The following is a 19,896-nucleotide window of genomic DNA, read 5'->3' as shown; positions in this document are numbered from 1 at the left end:
TTAAGATCCATGCCTCTGCCATTTCAGCTCATTACAATACAAACCACCATTTTTTTTTCACATCCACTGTTAAGGCAGTACCTCAGAGGGGCCAAAAACATAAGACCTCCAAGGAGAGCACCAATACCTGCATGGCACCTCAATTTTGTTTTGGAAAAACTCACTGCCTCCTTTTGAGCCAGCTAATACAGCTGAGATAAAATTCTTATCATGGAAAGCAGCTCTGCTCCTAGCAATAACTTCAGCAAGAAGAGTCTCAGAGTTACAGGCACTAATGGCGGTGGAACCTTTTATAATTTTCCATCCGGACAGGGTTTCTCTGAGGACATACCCAACATTTATGCCTAAGGTAGTGTCCAGTGTGGCTCTTAACCAAACCATTCATTTGCCTACCTTTTATCCAAACCCACAGAATAAGGGGGAGAGACTTCTGCATTCTTTGGACATATACAGACAGCTACGCTTCTACTTGGACAAAACTAAAGCTTTCAGAAAGACTGAGCAACTCTTAGTTTTTCCTTGCGATCCTGCAGCATATGCCACTATCTCAAAGCAGACTTTCAAAATGGATAGGCCACTGCATTTGTTTCTATTCATAACATGGCAAGTCAGTGCCTAAGGGCATTAGGCCACATTCGACCAGAGCAGCAGCCACTTCCGCCTTCCTCAGAGGAGTACCAACCAAGGACATTTTGGAAGCTGCAGCTTGGACTTCAGTGCACACTTTTACAAAGCACTACCACTTACCTCTTTGCTCTAAATCCAGAGCAGGCTTTGCCACTGCAGTTCTGCAGGGCCTCATAGCCACTCCCAATTCTATTTAGGCCCAGCCACCCAACCTCAGATTTGGGATTCAATCCAAGTGTAATGACCGCAACAGTTAAACACGATGAACATAGTACAGTTGTGTACCTACCATAAATGTAGATGTTCGAGTGTATTCACTGTTGCAGTCCAGGTTACTCTCCCACAATCCCCCTTTCATTGCTGGGACTTATCTGTACTTCTCTATTCTATACAACCTATGTGGTGTATTTGCTTGTAGATGGAGGTAATGTTTATGTTAGTGCATGCATTTTTATTGGCATAATTTTTAGCCTATCCTTTTGGGGGCACCTGACATCTGGGGCAAGAAAAACTGAAGAAAATGGTGTCTGCTGCATCTTTTATACCCCTGGTGCACTGACGTCAGGGAAGAGGCGACAGCAACCGACGCCGGACCAAGACTTTGGAATTCAGGCTGACTGCGGGTAGCCTGCCAGCAGGATAACCCAAGTGTAATGACTGACTAAGTGAATACACTTGAACATCTGCATTCATGGTAGGTACAGAACTGTACTTTTCTTCTGTTTGATTTTGAAAAAAATGGTGTCCTAACGGAAATATTACTTAAGTGGTATGTTGTAAAGTGTTGAAGTAGTTGGCATCCATGTGTCTTTGTCAGAGATGCATCGCTTCTTACTTATTTTCTGGATTTGTAGGGTGGCAGCATTGAAGTTATGCAGGGTTGTGTCAGAAAGGGTTATATTAAAGATAAACCATGTAAAAAAAGCAGTTCAAAATTAAAAAATAACATAAAAAAAAAACTGATTTTTATTTAAAAAAATTAAATAAAAAATAACCAGATTTTTAAAACTTTTCTTCACAGCAGTGAAGAAGGGGACAGCTATTTATGGTAAGCATTGTTTATTAATTTATATTCCTTTTTGCCATTAGCTGATCCGAGAGTATAATTGCTAGGCATGTGTCATTGTCTTGTTTTAATTATTAGTAAGTCAGAGTGCTACAATTTAGTAGTAATGTGACATTTTAATGTACTGCAGAGATTGCAGGATAATTCTCCAACACTAACTAGCTGGGCAGACTGTCACCTGTACCCCTTGTTGACACAGGGGCTGTAAAAAAGCAACAGTGCTGCCAACCTGCCATAGGAGCAGTTCAGTTATTCCCATCTTCAGAATTTCCACCAGTAACAAATGTCTTCGACCCTGGCATTTAGAAAGAAACGTCCTGCTGGTTTTGTAATTGATACTTAAAGGTGATTGAGCTTGTTTGATACAGTAACTTTTAAATGTTGGAATAACACTCTTGAAAATAACTTGTAATGATGTGAAGTAATGTAACAGAGATACAAGCTTTTAACTCCTTCACTCCAGTGGAACTCAGGAAGTTTGCACTGTAACTTACAATGGGTGGAGCCTAAGCCTTCTGACAATCAAATTATGTCCTCACATTTCAAACAAATGTTTACATCTCTGGAACCATAGTGGCTATGAAAGAAGTATAAATGGCAAACTCTTCAGCATAAACTATGTTTTTAATGGTAGTATTATTTAGGTCCTAGGTCTTAAACTGAATTTTATAAGTCACAGTAAACACAGTAATTATTACATTTGTAGTATTTTGTAAACAACTTACAATATCTCAGCAGCCAGCATTTTATCCATCTGAGAGCTTTCATATGAGGCTAAGGAGATGTTCTTTGAGTTTCACTGTTGCAGCCATTACATTTGGGTAATCTGCTGGCAGGTTGCCCTCAGTCGGCCTGATTAGCAAAGTCTTGGGTCCTGCGTCAGTTGCTGTCCCTTCTTCCATGATGTCAGGTCATCAGGGGTATAAAACATGCAGCCAATGCCATTACATCAGTCTTTCTTGCTGCACGATGCCTGAAGCAGAAGCAGTTCGCAAGTGCCGGTCAGCCGACTCCTGAAATTTTCGTTTTCGGGTTTCAGAACGGAAGTCTTCAACAAAAAGGGTAAGTACCCCGTTGGGGAAACTTTTTCTTACTCCTTACCGATGTCAGTAAAAGTTAATAATTGCATTACTTGTGGGAAGCAAATACCTCAGAAGGATTTTCATTTGTACTGTATTCCTTGCCTAGGCCCTGACCACAACATACCTTGCTGTCAGTTTTGTGCTAAATTTAATCAACGCACTATTAAACGTCTGTATATTTTTGCTTCTTAATATTTTGGCTCACGATTTAATTATCCAGAAATGTCTGTTAGCTTTCCGACTACCGGAATACCTAAAAAATGCAAAGAAAAAGACAGAGACAGGCCGTCGAGGTCCAAAAATAATGATGATGCTTCTCCTAAGCCAGTCGCCAGTACGCCGGTACTCAGTGAGCTGCTTTCGCAGCCCCTGATACCCATTACTTCTGATTCGCAGGCCTCTACTAAGACCCATTCGGAGTCCGGTATGCCGCGAGATGCTTCAATTATGGAACCCGTGGATGTCTCTACCTTAGATGGGTCCGGAGCCGCTGTGCAGGCACCGGCTTCTGAGGGTGTTTTCAGGCCTACAGATTTGTATATTAAACCGACGCTATCTTCAAAACTAAGGCCAAAATATAAATCTATTTCTAAAAAAACGACGCCTGGGCAACATGTGCAGGCCCCTATGCCTAAAAAACAAATGATCAAAATGGCTGAAGATTTAATTACGAGGCCTAGGCAAGACATTGATTTATGAATCTTCTGAACAGGATTCTTATTTCTTCTGATTCTTCCAATGAACAGGATTTGTCTATACCTACTTGAGGACTCTGATGCAGAAGATTCCATTCCTTCTGTTTCTCCCCCTGAGGAATTTTCTTTTGGGGAAACTTTACATACCTTAAGGGAACATTTCCACTGGGAAAGTCAGGATTTCTCTGAATCTAAAAAGAAACTTAGGGATTTTTTTCTTCTTCCTCAGCATAGGCTTTTGGCTATACCTCCTGTTCTAGACATGGTTGATGCTTTTTTCAGAATCTAGTATGGCTCCTGATTATCAGCTTCCGGCTCCTTGTAAGCCAGACAGATACTACAGGGTTCCTGACTCCCACAAATTCCTTTTCAAAAATCCTATTGCAGATCCTGAAACCATTTCTCAGGGTCTCAAGGGTATTAAGGCCTCTACTGCTAAAAATCCTACCCCTTCAATTTCATATGCTTAAATATCAACAGCATATCATGGGGCTGCTTAAAAAGAAAATAATTTGTGTGGAAAATAAAGATTTGCAGGACTTATTGCATTCAGCTGAACAAGTTGGAAAACGCACTTTGCAATGTTGTTTTGATTCTTTGGAGGCCTCTTGCAGGGCTGCTGTAACTAGGTCTGTGCTAAGAAGGCATGCTTGGCTCAAAGAGCAATCTCTGACTGATCATGTTAAAGCAAAATTGTTGGATGCTCCTTTACAACAGGACCGTCTCTTTGGTAATAAGGCTGAAGAAGTTTTAAAAAAGATGGAAGATAAAGCTTAAATGTATGCAAACTGTGAAAGATTTCTTACAAGTGCAACCTCCATGATTTAGTAGGCACTGGCCTATTAAGAACTGTTCCTTTCCAGTTCCTTCGAGAGCCACACAAGTCAAACCCAGACATTCCAAAGGCTCCAGGTTTCACTCACAAGGGACTTTTAGAACAAAACAATGGGGCGCCTCCCCCTCCATGTCTGGAAACAACAAGGCACCTCCCTATGGTAAACAGTCTCAGTGACTTCCCTCTACACTTACCAAGCACTTACCTTTTAGCCGCCCCTTTGGGTGGAAAACTGGCACTTCATGCAAGAAACTGGCAACTTATAACCCAGGACAAATGGGTTTTAAATATAGTATCCCAGGGATACAAATTTCATTTCCACACTTTGCCAATCCCAAACGGATGGCCAGACATGCCCCCAAATCAGTGGGCAGAAACCCAGAAACAAGTACTATCCCTCATGAACATGGGGGCTATTCAACCAGTACCAGAAGAGGAAAAGTGACAAGGTTTCTATTCAAGACTTTTGCTGGTACCCGGAAAAGACAAATCATGGCGTCCAATTCTGGACTTATCTACTCTAAACACATTTCTGGACATTCCAAAATTCAAGATGATGTCTCTTCAACAGTTACTTCCTATGGTAGGCAAAGATGCTGGTTGGTAACTGGAGACTTGAGGCTTACCTGTATATCCCAATCGGGGAATCTTGCAGAAGATACCTCCGCTTCAAAGCAGGCTACTTGCATTACCAGTTCTTTGCACTGCCCTTTGGCATATCTACTGCGACCACAGTCTTAAAGTGCCTGGTTCCAGTAATTGCATTTTGCAGGCAAAGAAATATTCAAATATAGCCATACCTGGACGATTGTCTAATTCAGGCAGAAAATTAAGACATTCTTCTAAAGCATCTGGCGTTTGTAAAAAGGGTTCTAACTTTTCTAGGGTACATCATAAACGAAAAGAAATCACAACTGGTACACTCTCAAAAAATGACATTCCTGGGTGCAAGCTTGAATATAACTGCCCAGATGGCTTACTTTATGCCAGAAAAGCAAATTTATTTGGTAACTTACTTCAAACAGGTGGCCACAAAAACCCTGCTATATCTGCAAGACAAATTCTGAAAGCCTTGGGGTTCATGGCCTTCTGCATTCTTCTAATTCCATGTGCAAGACTGCATATGAGGAAACTTCGGTGGTACTTAAAAAGTTTATGGAGTCAACATTGTCACAGCCTGGAAACAATGATTCCTATCATACCTTGCCTGCAACTAGAGTTCCTATGGTGGGCAGAGGCCTGCCACCAAAACAAGACTGCCATTCACTCCACCCCCTGCTGCCCAAACCCTAACTACAGACGCATCAGACTATGCTTGGGGGCTCATCTGGCAGGGAAGTGCATTCAGGGCAAATGGAGCCCAAATCAAATGCATCTTCATATCAATCAGAAAGAGATGCTAGCTGTACAGAATGCATTGACAGCCTTCAAGGGCTACCTTCAACCAGGACAATTAATGATAAAGACAGCCAACACCACAGTTATGTGGTACATAAACAAGCAGAGGGGGCTACACACTCCTACCCCCTTTGCAGACTAACCATGGCATTGTGGAACATGGCCTTGACCTACCAAATACAACTTAGGAATGCTGAATACTCTGGCAGACAAACTAAGCAGAAATCTCATGGACCCACACGAATATAAACTGGAACCACGGATTTTCAACACGTTGACACGCAAATCGGGGAGTCCAGACATAGATCTTTTTGCTTCGCCCCAGAACTATCAGTTGGGCAAATTCTGCACATGAACTCATCACAAAAAAAGCCTGGAAAGTCAGTCTATGCTTTCCCCCTCTGCCTCTGCTCTCCAAAGTTCTAAAAGTCAAACAGGACAAACCAAAATTGATTCTGATTTCTCCAGACTGGCCTCGCCAACACTGGTACCCACTCCTGCACAATGCGTCACACCTTCCACCATGGCACCTGCCTCAGACATATTACTAACTGCCTCAGCAGAACAACCAAATTCTGCACAGTCTGCTCCAAACTTTGAATCTTGTAGCGTGGCTAATCACCTAAATTCACCCTTAGCATCCCTCAGCAAACCTGTGATGGATGTCATTTTGGAGGCGAGAAGGCCTAGTACTAGAAAATCTTATGCTGACAAATGGAAAAGATTCTGTGCCTGGAATCAATTACAAGGAATAGGCACAGCACCTGACATCTGGGGCAAGAAAAACTGATGTAATGACGTCGGCTGCATGTTTTATACCCCTGACGACCTGACATCATGGAAGAAGGGACAGCAACCGATGCAGGACCCAAGACTTTGTTAATCAGGCCGACTGAGGGCAACCTGCCAGCAGATTATCTAAATGTAATGACTGCAACAGTGAATACACTTGAATACACTTGAACATCTACATTTATGGTAAGTATACACAACTGTACTTTTTGTCTGTGTTGCTTGGTTGTTGAGATATTTAGAAAAATATGAAAATTAAATCTAAATTAATATAAAAACAATATTTATCTGTACTAGACAGAGATCAAATATTAATGCAGTTGAGTTTGCCATTGTGTAAGCATTAAGATGAAACCTTTTAAAACCTTGTTCATAATGTAGGTTTGGAAGTATTTGACGCCTAGTGGTGTCAGTAGGAGTTTAACTGCAGATGCACCTGGAAGGGTTACTCGGATGTAATGAGTTCATTGTACTGTGTGCGGCTGTTCATTTTTTTTTTTTAACAGATCTCTCTCAGAAACCTCAATACCACCCATCTGGAAGGCGACCTATATTATCCGCCTCCAGAAAGGCGGTACCTCCATCGACCTCACCAACTATCGCCCTATAGCCATCTTGCCTCCACTAGCTAAAATACTTGAGAAATGTGTACACCACCAACTTATGCTGTACCTGCTTAACAACCAACTTCTCCCCCAACATGGATTTCGGCCTTCTCATAGCACAACCACCACCCCTACTGTCTTTCACAAACCTCCTCAGCCAAAACAAACACACAGGCATTCTAACTTCTGCCATATTCTTGGACCTATCAAAGGTCTTTGATATGGTCAACCATCTTAAACTATTGCAAGTCCTTACTGACCTTGGCCTTAGTAACCAAGCATTAGCTTGGTTGCAGAGCTATCTACAAGGAAGACAGCAAGCATTTTGGTGAGACAACAGCCTATCTACACTGCTACCCATCACCACAGGAGTTCCACAAGTTTCCATTTTAGGTCCCCTCCTATTTTCCATTTTCACCAATAACCTCCGCAGCATCTGTCAAGATGCAACAGTTATACAATATGCTGACAACTCAGCACTTGTCTGTTCAGCCTACGATCCTCAGAAATTCCTTTCTATAACTCAGAAAGCCTTCCATACCACCGAAAACTGGTTTCTTAACAAAAACCTAATAGTAAATCAAGTTTGATTTAAGCCAGTTTGAGTACCTGCCAAGGGTGCCAGATGACCTACAGCTCTGTCAATGCCGGCAGCCCACCATGTCGTACCTTCTGTGGTTGTTTGTGACCACTAGACTATCGTCTTATACCTTATAACCAACACTACCACACTTGGTTACTCCATAGCCAACCTCTTGTTGTTGTCTGATAACCTAGATAAATTTGTGTCTCTCCCCACCCACAAAACCTCTTACTTCAGTTTCAAATTCTACTCCCATCTAAAGTACTGCATTGAGTAATCTCTTCTCATATGCTGTAGATGCAATGGAAAATTTCTAACCTACAACAAAAGGAGACAAATATTCTCTTCCTCCTCACAGTAAAAACAATTTAAAATTGGTTAGGAAAAATGTAACATGCTGTCTTAAAAATGTTAATTTGTGTATGAATTAAAATGGGCTTTTCAGCCAAAGACTACCACAAACCTTTCTTCAGCTATTTTTGGAGTCTGAGAAGTAGCACTCAGTTCTGCTGTGTACTAATAGCCAACATATCCACTCACTCTGATTCTGAGGCCATCACCAACATCCTTCTGACAAATTCAGCAAAATGTTTAGTCCCATATTTACCTGTCTAACTTCTGCTCTCTGTTATCGCTCTAATTTGAATCTTTCTTTAACCTATTCAACCTGAATCTTTCCATTGGTTAATACCCGATTGTTGGCAATTTGCCTTTAGCAGGTCTCATAAACAGTGATATAAGGAACCTTCAGTGCTCTGCACCAAACCAGTTTGGTTTTATTAAAGGTAAGCCCTCTCAACTCATTCTAATCAGTAGAGTCACTGAAGCCATAGGTATGGTCCATACTATCTACAGTTCTTATCTGGACCTTGCTAAGGCCTTTAATACAGTTGTCAAGGCAGGTATTCTCAACAAACGTACCCTCCTTAAAATCAACACAGTCATCAGTGATCTGACTGCTTTCCTTGACAAGTGATTTTCTGGTCACCGTGTATCAGAGCATCCTAAAAAGCATGTTTAACTTTCAAAGGCACATCTTCTAGGAGGGAGGAGGGAAGTCCTAGTCATTCTCTTTACCCCCCCCCCCCCTTTGGTATGTGCTTCCACAAGCGCTTTTTATTTTTTTCAAAGGCCTTCCAAGATTTCTTACCAAGTGAATTGCTGGCTGAAACTCAGTAAGCGGATGGATAAAATGCCTTCTCACTGTATGCTGCTGCATGTTGGTTCCTTCATGGTGATCTCTGCCTGGCTTTCCAAACCATGAAACACCACATACTGCTTGATTTCTACACCTGACAAATAGCACCACTAACATCTGTATGAAAGACCTTAACCTCACCAAAACAGACAGAATATGCTGGCATGATTCTTAACTCTGTGAATCCCCATCTTTTGGAATAAGATTCCTATGAATATCAAGCATTCCAGTACATTTGCTACATTCTGAACTATTTTGGTCGATCGGATGGACAATCATAATTTCATCCCTGGGGTATATAGAATGGCACTGTTTGACTGAGGAAACCTAAGTTATCCAGTTATTTGTTGGCGTAGCTGGCTTGGCTTTTCAATTGGACTGCACGCCTAGTAAGTCCATTCTGCACATCAGTGTGAAAGAAAAGAAAGTTTTATACAGAGCTTTGACAGCCTTCCAAGACAGCCACGTTCTGGGTTACCCTGCATTTAAGTACAAACAACGTGTTGTATGGTATGGTCAGTATACATGAGAGCAAATTCCTAGGAGCTCGAGAATTGTCAGATGTGGCATTCTGCCATTTGGCACAGTCTTTTTATTTTGCAGTAGTATATATTCCTGGTCTCAGTAATGAACTCTTAGACTCAGTTTGTGTGCAGTTAATTGCATTATGAATGTAAACTGGATCATCACACCCTTCAAGAGCATCATATACTTGAGGCATGCCATAGGTCTGTTTTGTCACTATTCTCTGTGTATGATCAATCAGCTTTTCATTGACTTGCATATACATCAGACCTCTTTAGTTGAACAAGTTTGAATTTGCACTGACTGTGACTTGTACTGAGATTTTGCAAACTCAGATGAAGTTTTATTAAGGAAGTGGGATGTATACAGAGCAAAGGCTTCTGCATGGTAGGCGGTAAGCTTGCTCATTTTCACTTAAGGTTGTACTTATTAACCATTTTGAAAGTATTTGCTGGATTAGCATTTACTGAAAATTCGTGTTGTTTCATGTAACAAATTCATTTAAACCTTTTGCTTCGTCAGCAGACTATTTGGAACACCCACCTTCTTATTTCATGAACTCAGAATTTGTTTACCTCTTCACCATTTTCTTTGATCCAGAAAATACTAACAGCAAAGAAGGACAGAGCCAACCTTGTAATAGCTCCCTCCTGGCCAACTCAGTTGTTCTTTACATACAAAACTAGCCTCTATTCTTTCTTGTCATGTGTCTGTATCCAGCTTCTTATTGACCCAGCATCAGAGAAAAGAAGGGGATCCAACATCAATATTCTTTGTTTGGAGAATAAGATTTTAATACGCAGATCTGTTTTGATGAAACGTGGCATGTTTCTTTGAGAATGCATGCCTCTACCATTGTAGCTTTTATTCCAGCCGTTCCATCGATAACCGTCTTTAAAAGGTGTTGTACACCTAAAGCCATCAAAAAGCACATTTCTTTTCCCTGGGATATGAACTTCATGCTAGAGAAGATAATTTTACTACAATTTGAGACAGCTAGCACATTAGCCATAAAGTTTCTGTCTTGAAAAGTACTTTTGCCATAGCTGTGCCAAGCAGGATATCAGAGTTAGAAACTCTCTTACACAAGCCAGATTACGTTTTTTTTTTCCACAAATAAGAGTTTCCTTAAAACAGACCATTCTGCTTCCTGTTTATTGTCCTGATTACTGGAATGAAGAATGTACCCAGGCAAGTAAGATACTAGTACAGGAGTACTCATGGCTTTGGAAGAACACAGCTGTTGTGTTTTTGTTTAAAATACTCATCTATAGGTAAAAAAGCCTCATTAATGTGTCTAGCCATCTGTATTTTTTGTTATGACAAGTACAAACTACAATGCTTGTAGATCACACTTGAACAGCAATTTCCTTGGCCTACTTTAGAAATGCTTCTTCAAAGGATATTAGAAGCTGGATGCATAATGTTGCTTTAAAGTTGTATTTTTATTTATATATATATATATATATATATATATATATATATATGTTATTATACGACACATTTAATATGAATAAATCCACCCTCACACAACAGTGGAAAAGTCAGTAATTCCATGAGCTGTGCTGTTTGTTTTCTCAAAGCCAGTGCCCTGTAAGTATAGGGATCAGAGAAGATCATATGTGTGCATAGAAGCTATTCCTTACAGACTAGTGTTGATCATGTTTCCTCAGTCCTAGTGGATTTATTACAGCTGACATCAGTGAAATCACCTTCTTTCTTAGTTAAACCAGGTTACCATGCAATTTAATGAAAGAACATTAATGAATAAGCTCATCACCTGGAAAGTACAATGATGATTAAGCTGATAGTTGTGAATACTTTCCATACTGGGGAAAGGCAGGTGAGCAAGGAGTAGTTTTACTGCCTTGGTGCACATCTTTCTCCCATTCAGTTCTTCACATCAGTGTGTTATATGCATTATCTGCATGTTCTCCCTGTGTTTGCGAGGATCTACAGTTTCCTCCCTCATTCTCAGGACATGCAGATAGCTGAATTGGAAGTCATCTTAACTGATAATAGCGGTTTTATGTCTGTGTGTACTCATCCTGAAGTTGACTGACATCTTGTTCAGGACTGGTTCTCTGCTTTACTGCCATTTCTTTCCTTAGTCTTAGACTTCCCTTCCTGAATAGGAAAAAAAGAACGTTTTGGTAATGTTGCTGAATAAGTTTAAGCTATCTTTTTTTCTTTTTATAAAGAAGGAATTTTAATATTCCAATCTTAGCCTATTTTGGCTTTCCCTAAAGTTGCCACTAGCAAATTGTTAATCTGTTTTAGTGGTACATAGACGCATTTGTTAGGGTCTAGCCACTTTGAAGTCCCTCATGTACAGCTTTGGTTACTTCCTGGGATATTAAACGTGTCCTAGAAGGATTAACCACCCCCACAGTACAAAATTTCCATTGCACACACACTTTCAAGTGACAGTTTAAAACCCATTTTATCATATTGTTAAGGCATTCCATGCTGTACCACATGCAAGTGTAGTCACAAAAAAAAAAAAACTTTCTGATTAACAACTATGTTTTAGTTTGTCAAGATAGTTAATTTTGTATTGGGTCTAGAACATTGTTTTTATTTATGAGTTTAACTGGGGTAGAATAGAGCCACATATGCCATTTTCAGGTTCAGCCTTGGATGTAACTTTACACAAACAAAAATAAGTATAAATAAAAAATATGCAAACATATATACAAGAATTCAAAACAGTTTCACATAACATGGGATGTTAAGTGAATAAATTGTGTTGTCTAACACTACATTATGTAGTGGAATGACTCTTCTGTACAACACTAGAATGAAAAAAAATATCACAAAAAGATAGAGGGAGGTCAATACCGGCTAAGTCTTTAGTGAAACAAGGGATTACCATTGAAGTGCCTTGAGGCCTTGTGTTGAGTCCAGTGTGTTTTGTTTTCTTTTATTAAGTTTAATAACAGATCACTTCTGACTGAAAAATTAGTTATGTTGTTCTTATTGTAGAGGCATATGGCGTCTGTTTATAGTGTCAGCAACCCAGGTTTGGAGTAGGCTTCAGGAGGTTGCTGGAGATGAAGTATTATGGTGTAGCTAACAGTCTGCTCCTCCTTTCCCAGGGAAAGGATGTGATAGTTTAGTGCCACTTGTGTGACTTTGGCAGAGCTAGGAATTAAACAGGTACTTGGATGCGTCTTTGTAGCAGAAGGGAATAACAGATGTCACACACCTGATATGTGGTAGCATGCAGTGGCATTTACTGACTTCTTCATTGTACATCTCTTTTCCCTGGTTAGCGATGGCTTCTGGCTTCCCACAGTCCATCTCTTGAATTTCACATTTCTGTATTCAAAATTGGTAGGAGTCACACACCAGGAAGGATTGTTTTACCCACATGTTTTTTAGGCTGTGTAGGAAATACCATGACATTTTAGTGTGGGTGTATCAATTGGGTGTGTTTTAAATGCGGTTAGCTTATTGTAAGTGTTAGATGTGATGTTTCATAAACAGATGTCTTTCTGCTATTACTCTGCAAGTTTGAAAATCTTTCCTGTGAAAATAGTTAATCCAGATTGAGCATCAGTTTTTTTTTTTTGTACATTTAAAAATTAAGTTGAGCATAGTAACATAAATTTTAGTTTTTAGGAAAGAAGTGGCTGTTTAAGTTTGTGTTAATGTGGATGTGGCAGTAGAAGAACTGCATTAAAAGAAATTCTTAAAGGCCTGTTGCAGAGTTTCAAAAAAGATGAGTGACTCTTGCATTTATAGACAGGCATTTTTATTTTTATTTTCGTTTTTATGTAGTCAATAACAATGTATTGCTGTTTTCTGTGGTGGATAGGCTGTGCAGCCCATTCTGCCTCATTACTCATAGAGCCTTGTTTACTCATCTGTGCGAGTCTGCTGCTTGTTTTTTTGTGACAAAATTTTCACCCCCACATAGAGGTGGGCAAGTTAGGGACTTCTGAAGAAGAGCCATGCAAAGGGCTAGTTTAGCTCTTCGAGTCCACTAAGAGCCTAGCCAGAGCCAACAATGAAAAATGAGTAAAAAAAGTTTGAACAAATTTGAAATGTCCTGAGATCATAGAGGATGTTTACAAACCTACATACGTGCTAGATGGGAAATGGGATGTTTCTTTAGCTACTTGTCTGTGTACTGTTTTCTCAGACTAAGAATTGTAAATGCATGGCATATTTTATGTCAGTGCTTTAATGCACATCCAAACCATGTACTTGGTCCACTGTTTCTGTATAACTGTGTATAAGATTACAGGTGTGGTGGTGGCAGCGTAGTATGTGATGTCAGGGACATAACTTTTGAAGATGAATTTCTGGAAACAAAAGTAATTCACATGGCCTAACTTAAGTTTTCTTGCTGAGAACCCATCTTCAGATTAAAAATATACCTGTCAGCCTTAAAGTCATACACAGACTGCCACAAGCAAAACTTATTCAAAAAAAAAATTAAGCTCCATTGCTCATTTGAATCCACCTGTCTCTTTGTGGCAAACAATAAGGATACTGTGCATATTTCCCCGAGTCCACTTGGGAAAAAGAGAGAGTAAATAAATGCTATTACTGCTGGACTTATCTTAAACATGCTCCCAAATTGGTGGAGGGTGGTATGATGATATTTTGGTAAAACAAGGGTCCACTTCAGTGAAACACCAGGCAGCCACCAGCTGCAGTGCACACAGCATACTGTCTTGCCACATAGTCGCACAGCACAGATCTTTAACCAGAAACCAAAAAGTAATTTGTACCAAACTGTCCAACATATTGTGTTTTTCCGCAGGATAGCACTAAGCAAAAACAAACTTGATTGTAAACCAGTGCAGACAATAAAAGCACTAACACTCCACCCCCCCCCCCTCCAAAAAGTGACTTATTGTCCTCTCTTCTGACTAGCTAATACCCAACTCATTCCACCTGTCATTGAGGTTTCAGAGTATGTGATGCCACCAGACAGATAACACTTAAACTCTGTAAGACTATACGAGATAGATGCTATGTAGTTTTAACAAAACATGTATTACAGTGGCTATAAAAGTTGACATAAAATGTTAAAACATAAACAGGAAATAAGATTAAATTTAAAATTCTAAGTGAGCATAGTAAAGCTTTGCAGAAGGCTTGGACTGTGTGTCCAAGTAAAATAGCTAAATATCAACACACTGTGCTAAAAGCCATTATTTCACCAAGTGTTAAGTGACCTACAGAAGTTAATCAAGATAGGGCACTACTGGTGCCACCAAAGCAGCAAGGTTTTTTTTTTATTTAACATTTGTTTACCGGGAAAGTCTGACTTGGAATGAAGCCATTTTTTCAGCAGATGCCCGACAAGAAATGCTCCAGTTGCATGTCTTTGAAACGTGGGAGGAAATGGGAGCACCCGGAGGAAACCCACGCGAACACAGGGAGAACATGTAGACTCTGCACAGAAGGCATTCCAGCCGAGAATCGAACCGGAGAACCTCTTGCTGTGAGACGACAATGCTATCGATGCACCACTGCACCATCCACAGGTAAGGCACCTGAAAGGTAAAACAACAGTTCCCAGATGTTTCAAGGCACATTTCCAGAACCACTATCAGCCCTGGGAAGCTGAATACAAAGTCTGGGAGATGCAGGGACATTAATAAATAGTATGGTGTATGAGTGGTACCCCCATCTCCTTCAGGCAAGAGGAAATCCAAGCTGTAAGTTAATATACCAGGGCCTTGAAAACAATTTTGTAACAAACTGGAAAGCCTGTCCAGATTACACAGGACTGGTGTAATGTGCTGGCAGTATTAAATTCCAGTCAGTAAACTGGTTATATAGAGTTCTGCATCAGATGTAAGCCATTCCTGATGCAGGACATTGCAGTAGTGCAAAGTGAAGCCAGAGCATGGGAAACTACTTAGATATCAGCTTGAGGTAGAACGTGCTTGAACCTGGAGATGGTCCGCAAGGGGAAGTGGGAAGATTTCACTTGTCAGCCATTTGGTCCTAAAGTGTCGACAAACAGTTCAGGGTCATGCTTAAGTTACAACATTATCCACAAACTCAAGCCTATTACCACAAAAAAAAAGAGCAGTAGGGAGGGAGAAGACTGTGTAAAGGCAGCATAAGATGAGATGCCATGGACTCCCACTTTGAAAACTGAGCTGGAAATAGTAATAAGTAAACCGTCAGTGAATAGCCTGTAGAGTACTGGCAGTGGGACCCACATAATTTCTTTATCCCTAGTATGATGTAGATGTATGATGTACTATATACACATCACTGACCTCTGCCAACTGCAGTACTTTCTCTCTTTTCCATCCTCCATACTCTCTCATCCCTCCCCTTCTCCCCAGCTCTCCTCCATATCCCACTCCAACCTTAGGCCACCTGTATCTCTGCTTTAGTTCACAGGCTTCCTGTATATATTTCTCCTGTCTCTTCACTTGCTTCCCAATCTTCCCCCCTGCAAAACTCCAGAATTCTCTTCTCTGGTCTTGATAACATACTTAAGTCACCATACTTGCCCTTCTGGGCATCACTGATCGTTTTCATTGCACAGTGAAGTGTCTTGGCACAGCCCTCTCTGCTCTTCCTCGCTGTGCTTGGGCTCACTGCACTTCCCTACCCTATTCCATTCTCACCCCATCCCTACATCACTTTCCTTTATAACTAACCAGCTATACCACACCCTGTCTACACCCCCATTAGCATCAGCCAGTCACTGTACCCCTCCTCCCTTGGCCCCCTTCCACCACCTTTCACCCTCTATCTTGTACCTCCCTCCCACAGTTTCTAGTTGCATTCCCGCTCCACCATAATGCATATCTTTTTCCTCCAAACACTCCCTCCACTTCATACTCCTTACTCATCACCATGTTACTCCCATACCTATTATCTTGTCTTGTTCTCATCCTAGCCTACCTCACGTCTTGTCACACTCAACTTAATCTTCATCCCACCTCCCCAACATCCTCCTTCTCAGCAGGCACCTTTGCCCACTACTCTTCCCCCATATCAACCACCCTCTTATCCTGTACTGAACACTCTCTCCCCAGAATCACACTCCTTCCAAAAACCATTCCACATCATAAAAGCAAACTGAAATTCCTCACTCCTTTACCCCACTGTATCACTCATACTGCACCTCCATAACACCCTTCAACTCTTTGGCAACATTCAACCTAACCCAGGCTCCAACAACAACACCTCCCACCAGCACTGCTCATACACCCCAGCAAGTACCAATCCCTAATCCCAAACACCTCTCCTTTTACTCCATCAGCATTCACAGCATACAACTGAGTTTCACTCCTGGATATCTCAGTACTCCCCTAACATAATCTTTCTCTCTGAAACATGGCTAAAGCCACATAACACAGACAGTGAATTTCTTCCTCCTGGCTACAACATCTTAGGCCTTGATAAGACACTCACAAAAGGAGGTGGTGTAGCCATTATGTACTCTGATCTCCTTACCTTATCCCCCCTCTTTTCACCCAGCTGAACTAATCATTGCTAACGGTAAGCTCAATAACCATAAAACCATAACTATAGCTGCCATCTATATTCCACTTGGAAACAACATACCCTTACTACAACAGATCTTTCACTGAATGGCTGACAACATCTCTAACGAAATCATAACTATAGCTTGTCATCTATGTTCCACTTGGAAACAACATACCCGTACTACAACAGATCCTTCACTGGATGGCTGACACATCTCTAACGAAACTATCATACTAGGTGACGTTAATATTAACTGGCTTGCCCTCAGCTCTGAATCCTCTTCCACCAGCATACACCTATATGTCTGTACTCAGCTTATCTCTTCTCCCACTTTTCTTCATAAACTTCTGGTCTTCCATCCTAACCTCTTGAATCCCTGCCAGATGTTATCACTGATAACTCTCCTATACGTGTCCAAAGATTCTCCCTCCATCTCACTAGACCCCATAAATATAAAGAATACCATAAGTTAACCAACTTCATCCCTGACACTTTCAATAACATTCTTTCTGTTATCAGCTGGTCCTTCCTCTCTGACCTCTCAACTGATGATGCATTTGACCAATTCAGCTTCATCTTTTTAAACACACTGAACTCCCTAGCCCCTCTCAGAACTATCAGAGTGAAGTCACACTTCTCTCCCTGGCTCACCAAGATAACCAGTCTCTCATCCAAAGCAGAGATTCTGCATAGAAACTCTGTCTAAAAAACAAATCTCTCGCTCACTGTCAAAAATTTAGGGAACTCCGTAACCAGGCCAAAAAACATATAAACATTGATAAAAAAACTTCTGCCACATGCCCGTAATCACACAAGCTAGAAATACCAAAAATTTTGGAAAACAGCCAAATTCTGCACTCCAGAAACTCCTCTACACCTAATCCCTGCCTTAATAACTCACCCCAAAAAACTGCTTCTATCTTCAATACCTACTTTATGTATACCATATGAAAACTTATACCTACTTCCAACCCTACTAATCCCTCACTTCCTGCACACACCCAGTACAAAATTCCCCATTCTCACCAAGTCCCATCCCCACTAACTATATCAAAAAGCTTCTTTCCAAACTTAAACCATGTTCCCTATCAGCAGACAACCTTGCCGTCTCTCTTCCTAAAGATAGCTGCCAACTCCATAGCGTACCCAGTTTTAACCCACATTAACCACTGAATCCACTGTCCCAACTCTCTGGAAGAAATTCCACACCATACCTATCCACAAAAGTGGAAACTCTGTAGAACTAAATACCGCCCAATTGTCATACTCTGTCCACAATTCTTGAGCGCTGTGTCCATAAACAAATCCCATCTTACCTCACGCTTGAAAACCTCATCACCCTCACCCAGCACAGTTTCTGCCCCTGCCACAGCACCACAACCACTCTCTTCTCCTTTACTAATGGCATCTCCCTAGCCAGAGACAATAAATTGGTGTCCTCCTCCTCCTCCTTAGACCTCTCCAAAGCCTTTCACACCATCTCCCACTCCAGCCTCCTTATTAAACTAACTCAACTAAACCTCTCTCCCCAACTATTTCCTGGTTTGCCAGCTACCTCAGTAACAGACAGCAAGCCATCAAATGGCACTCTGCTCTATCTCCTTTTCTCCCCATAAAAATAGGCATCCCACAAGGCTCTATTCTAGGCCCCCCGTCTTTTTAACATTTTCAATAACCAACTCCACACATCCTGTCCTCAGTCATCCCTCATACAGTATGCAAACGACTCCACTATCATCACCTTTGCCAACAATCTTTCTAATCTGTTTTCCCTAACTCAAACCTTCTTTAACCCCACTGAAACTTGGCTTACTGACAACCAACTTATTCTTAACCCTAAAAAGACAAAACTCCTCCTATTACTACCCACATTTCTCGACCATCATAAGTCCGGTTTCACTGTCTCCTCCCTAAAAAACACCATAGCCTCAACTGAGCCCCACACTAAGCTCCTTGGCATAATTATCAATGACCAACTTAAATTCAGTCTCCATGTACACAACTGTATAAAGAAAACACACCAAAAGCTCAGCTTATTTTATAGAAACCAAAAGTTCCTCAGACCTAACTCCAGAATTTCACTTGCCCAGAATTTATCTTCTTCCTAGTCTCCTGAATTGCTCTCAAGTCCTTCATAACTTAGTGTTCTCTTCTATCCAAACTTGAAACCACATATAACAAAGTAGCCAGATTTGCAGCCAACATTCTACCTAAATCTCATATCACTGTCTTGCTCTCCAGAATTTCTGCTTGTTAGAATTTTCTAACCAACTTTTAAATTTTCAACTTCTTATCATCCACACCATCATACATAAGCCCTCCGTTTACCCTAGCATATCCTCTCTTGTCTCCCTCTATAACCCACCATGCTCTCTCAGAAGCTCAGACCAAAACCTATTACACATACGTAAACCAAAAAAATCACTAGGACAAAACCTATATTGGTATCTTCCCACTCTTGTCATGGAATAAGCTTCCCATGGCCCTTAGAAATATCACCCATGCACAAGAATTCAAGACAGCTCTCATGCATCTACACAGCACCAGATGTCACTTTAACCATCCCACCTAAACTCCTCCCCTTCCTCATTCATACCTTCCTCCCTCTTTTCCTCCCTTAGTTTTACTCCTTCCTCACATTTCTCTCTCTCTCACTTCCTTTCCCTCAGACATGCTAACTACTCTAACTTCCTGGGTGTTACAACAACATTCTACTACTCTCTACACCTCTCCAAATCTGCCCCCAGTAAACTTGTACTAATCTTCCTTTTCCCTCCTCTACCTTCCTTTTCCCTCCTCTACCTTTACTACTACTTGACAAACTAACCTATAGTCTAGCCTCCTGCACCACCAATAGGTTCTACTGCATCTCTGCCACCTTGCTCTGACCAAATGCTCCTCTATACCCACTTCTAACTTGTAATCCCATTTTCAGTTGACTTCTCCGTCTATAATACAGTTGGTTATCAATTATCCTTTGCTGTCTATACATTCTATTGCATCTGTATTCACTT

At 40.9% G+C, this 19,896-nt stretch overlaps 1 protein-coding gene across 1 annotated transcript in view; it reads left to right on the top strand.

Moving 5' to 3' along the window:
• LOC122816990 (protein MTSS 1-like) overlaps positions 1–19,896 on the top strand; it is a gene marked incomplete in the record, with an annotated part of 941,883 nt that overhangs the window by 906,681 nt on the left and 15,306 nt on the right. The window contains 1 exon segment of the mRNA XM_044090103.1: positions 1,649–1,675. Within this exon segment, the coding sequence (XP_043946038.1) occupies positions 1,649–1,675 (27 nt within the window).

Source organism: Protopterus annectens, chromosome 12.part0 (assembly GCF_019279795.1).
Source record: "Protopterus annectens isolate FY-2018-M chromosome 12.part0, PAN1.0, whole genome shotgun sequence".
Classification (NCBI taxonomy): domain Eukaryota; kingdom Metazoa; phylum Chordata; order Ceratodontiformes; family Protopteridae; genus Protopterus; species Protopterus annectens.
Note: the sequence above shows the minus strand (reverse complement) of the source record. Positions and strands in the feature narration are given on the sequence as shown.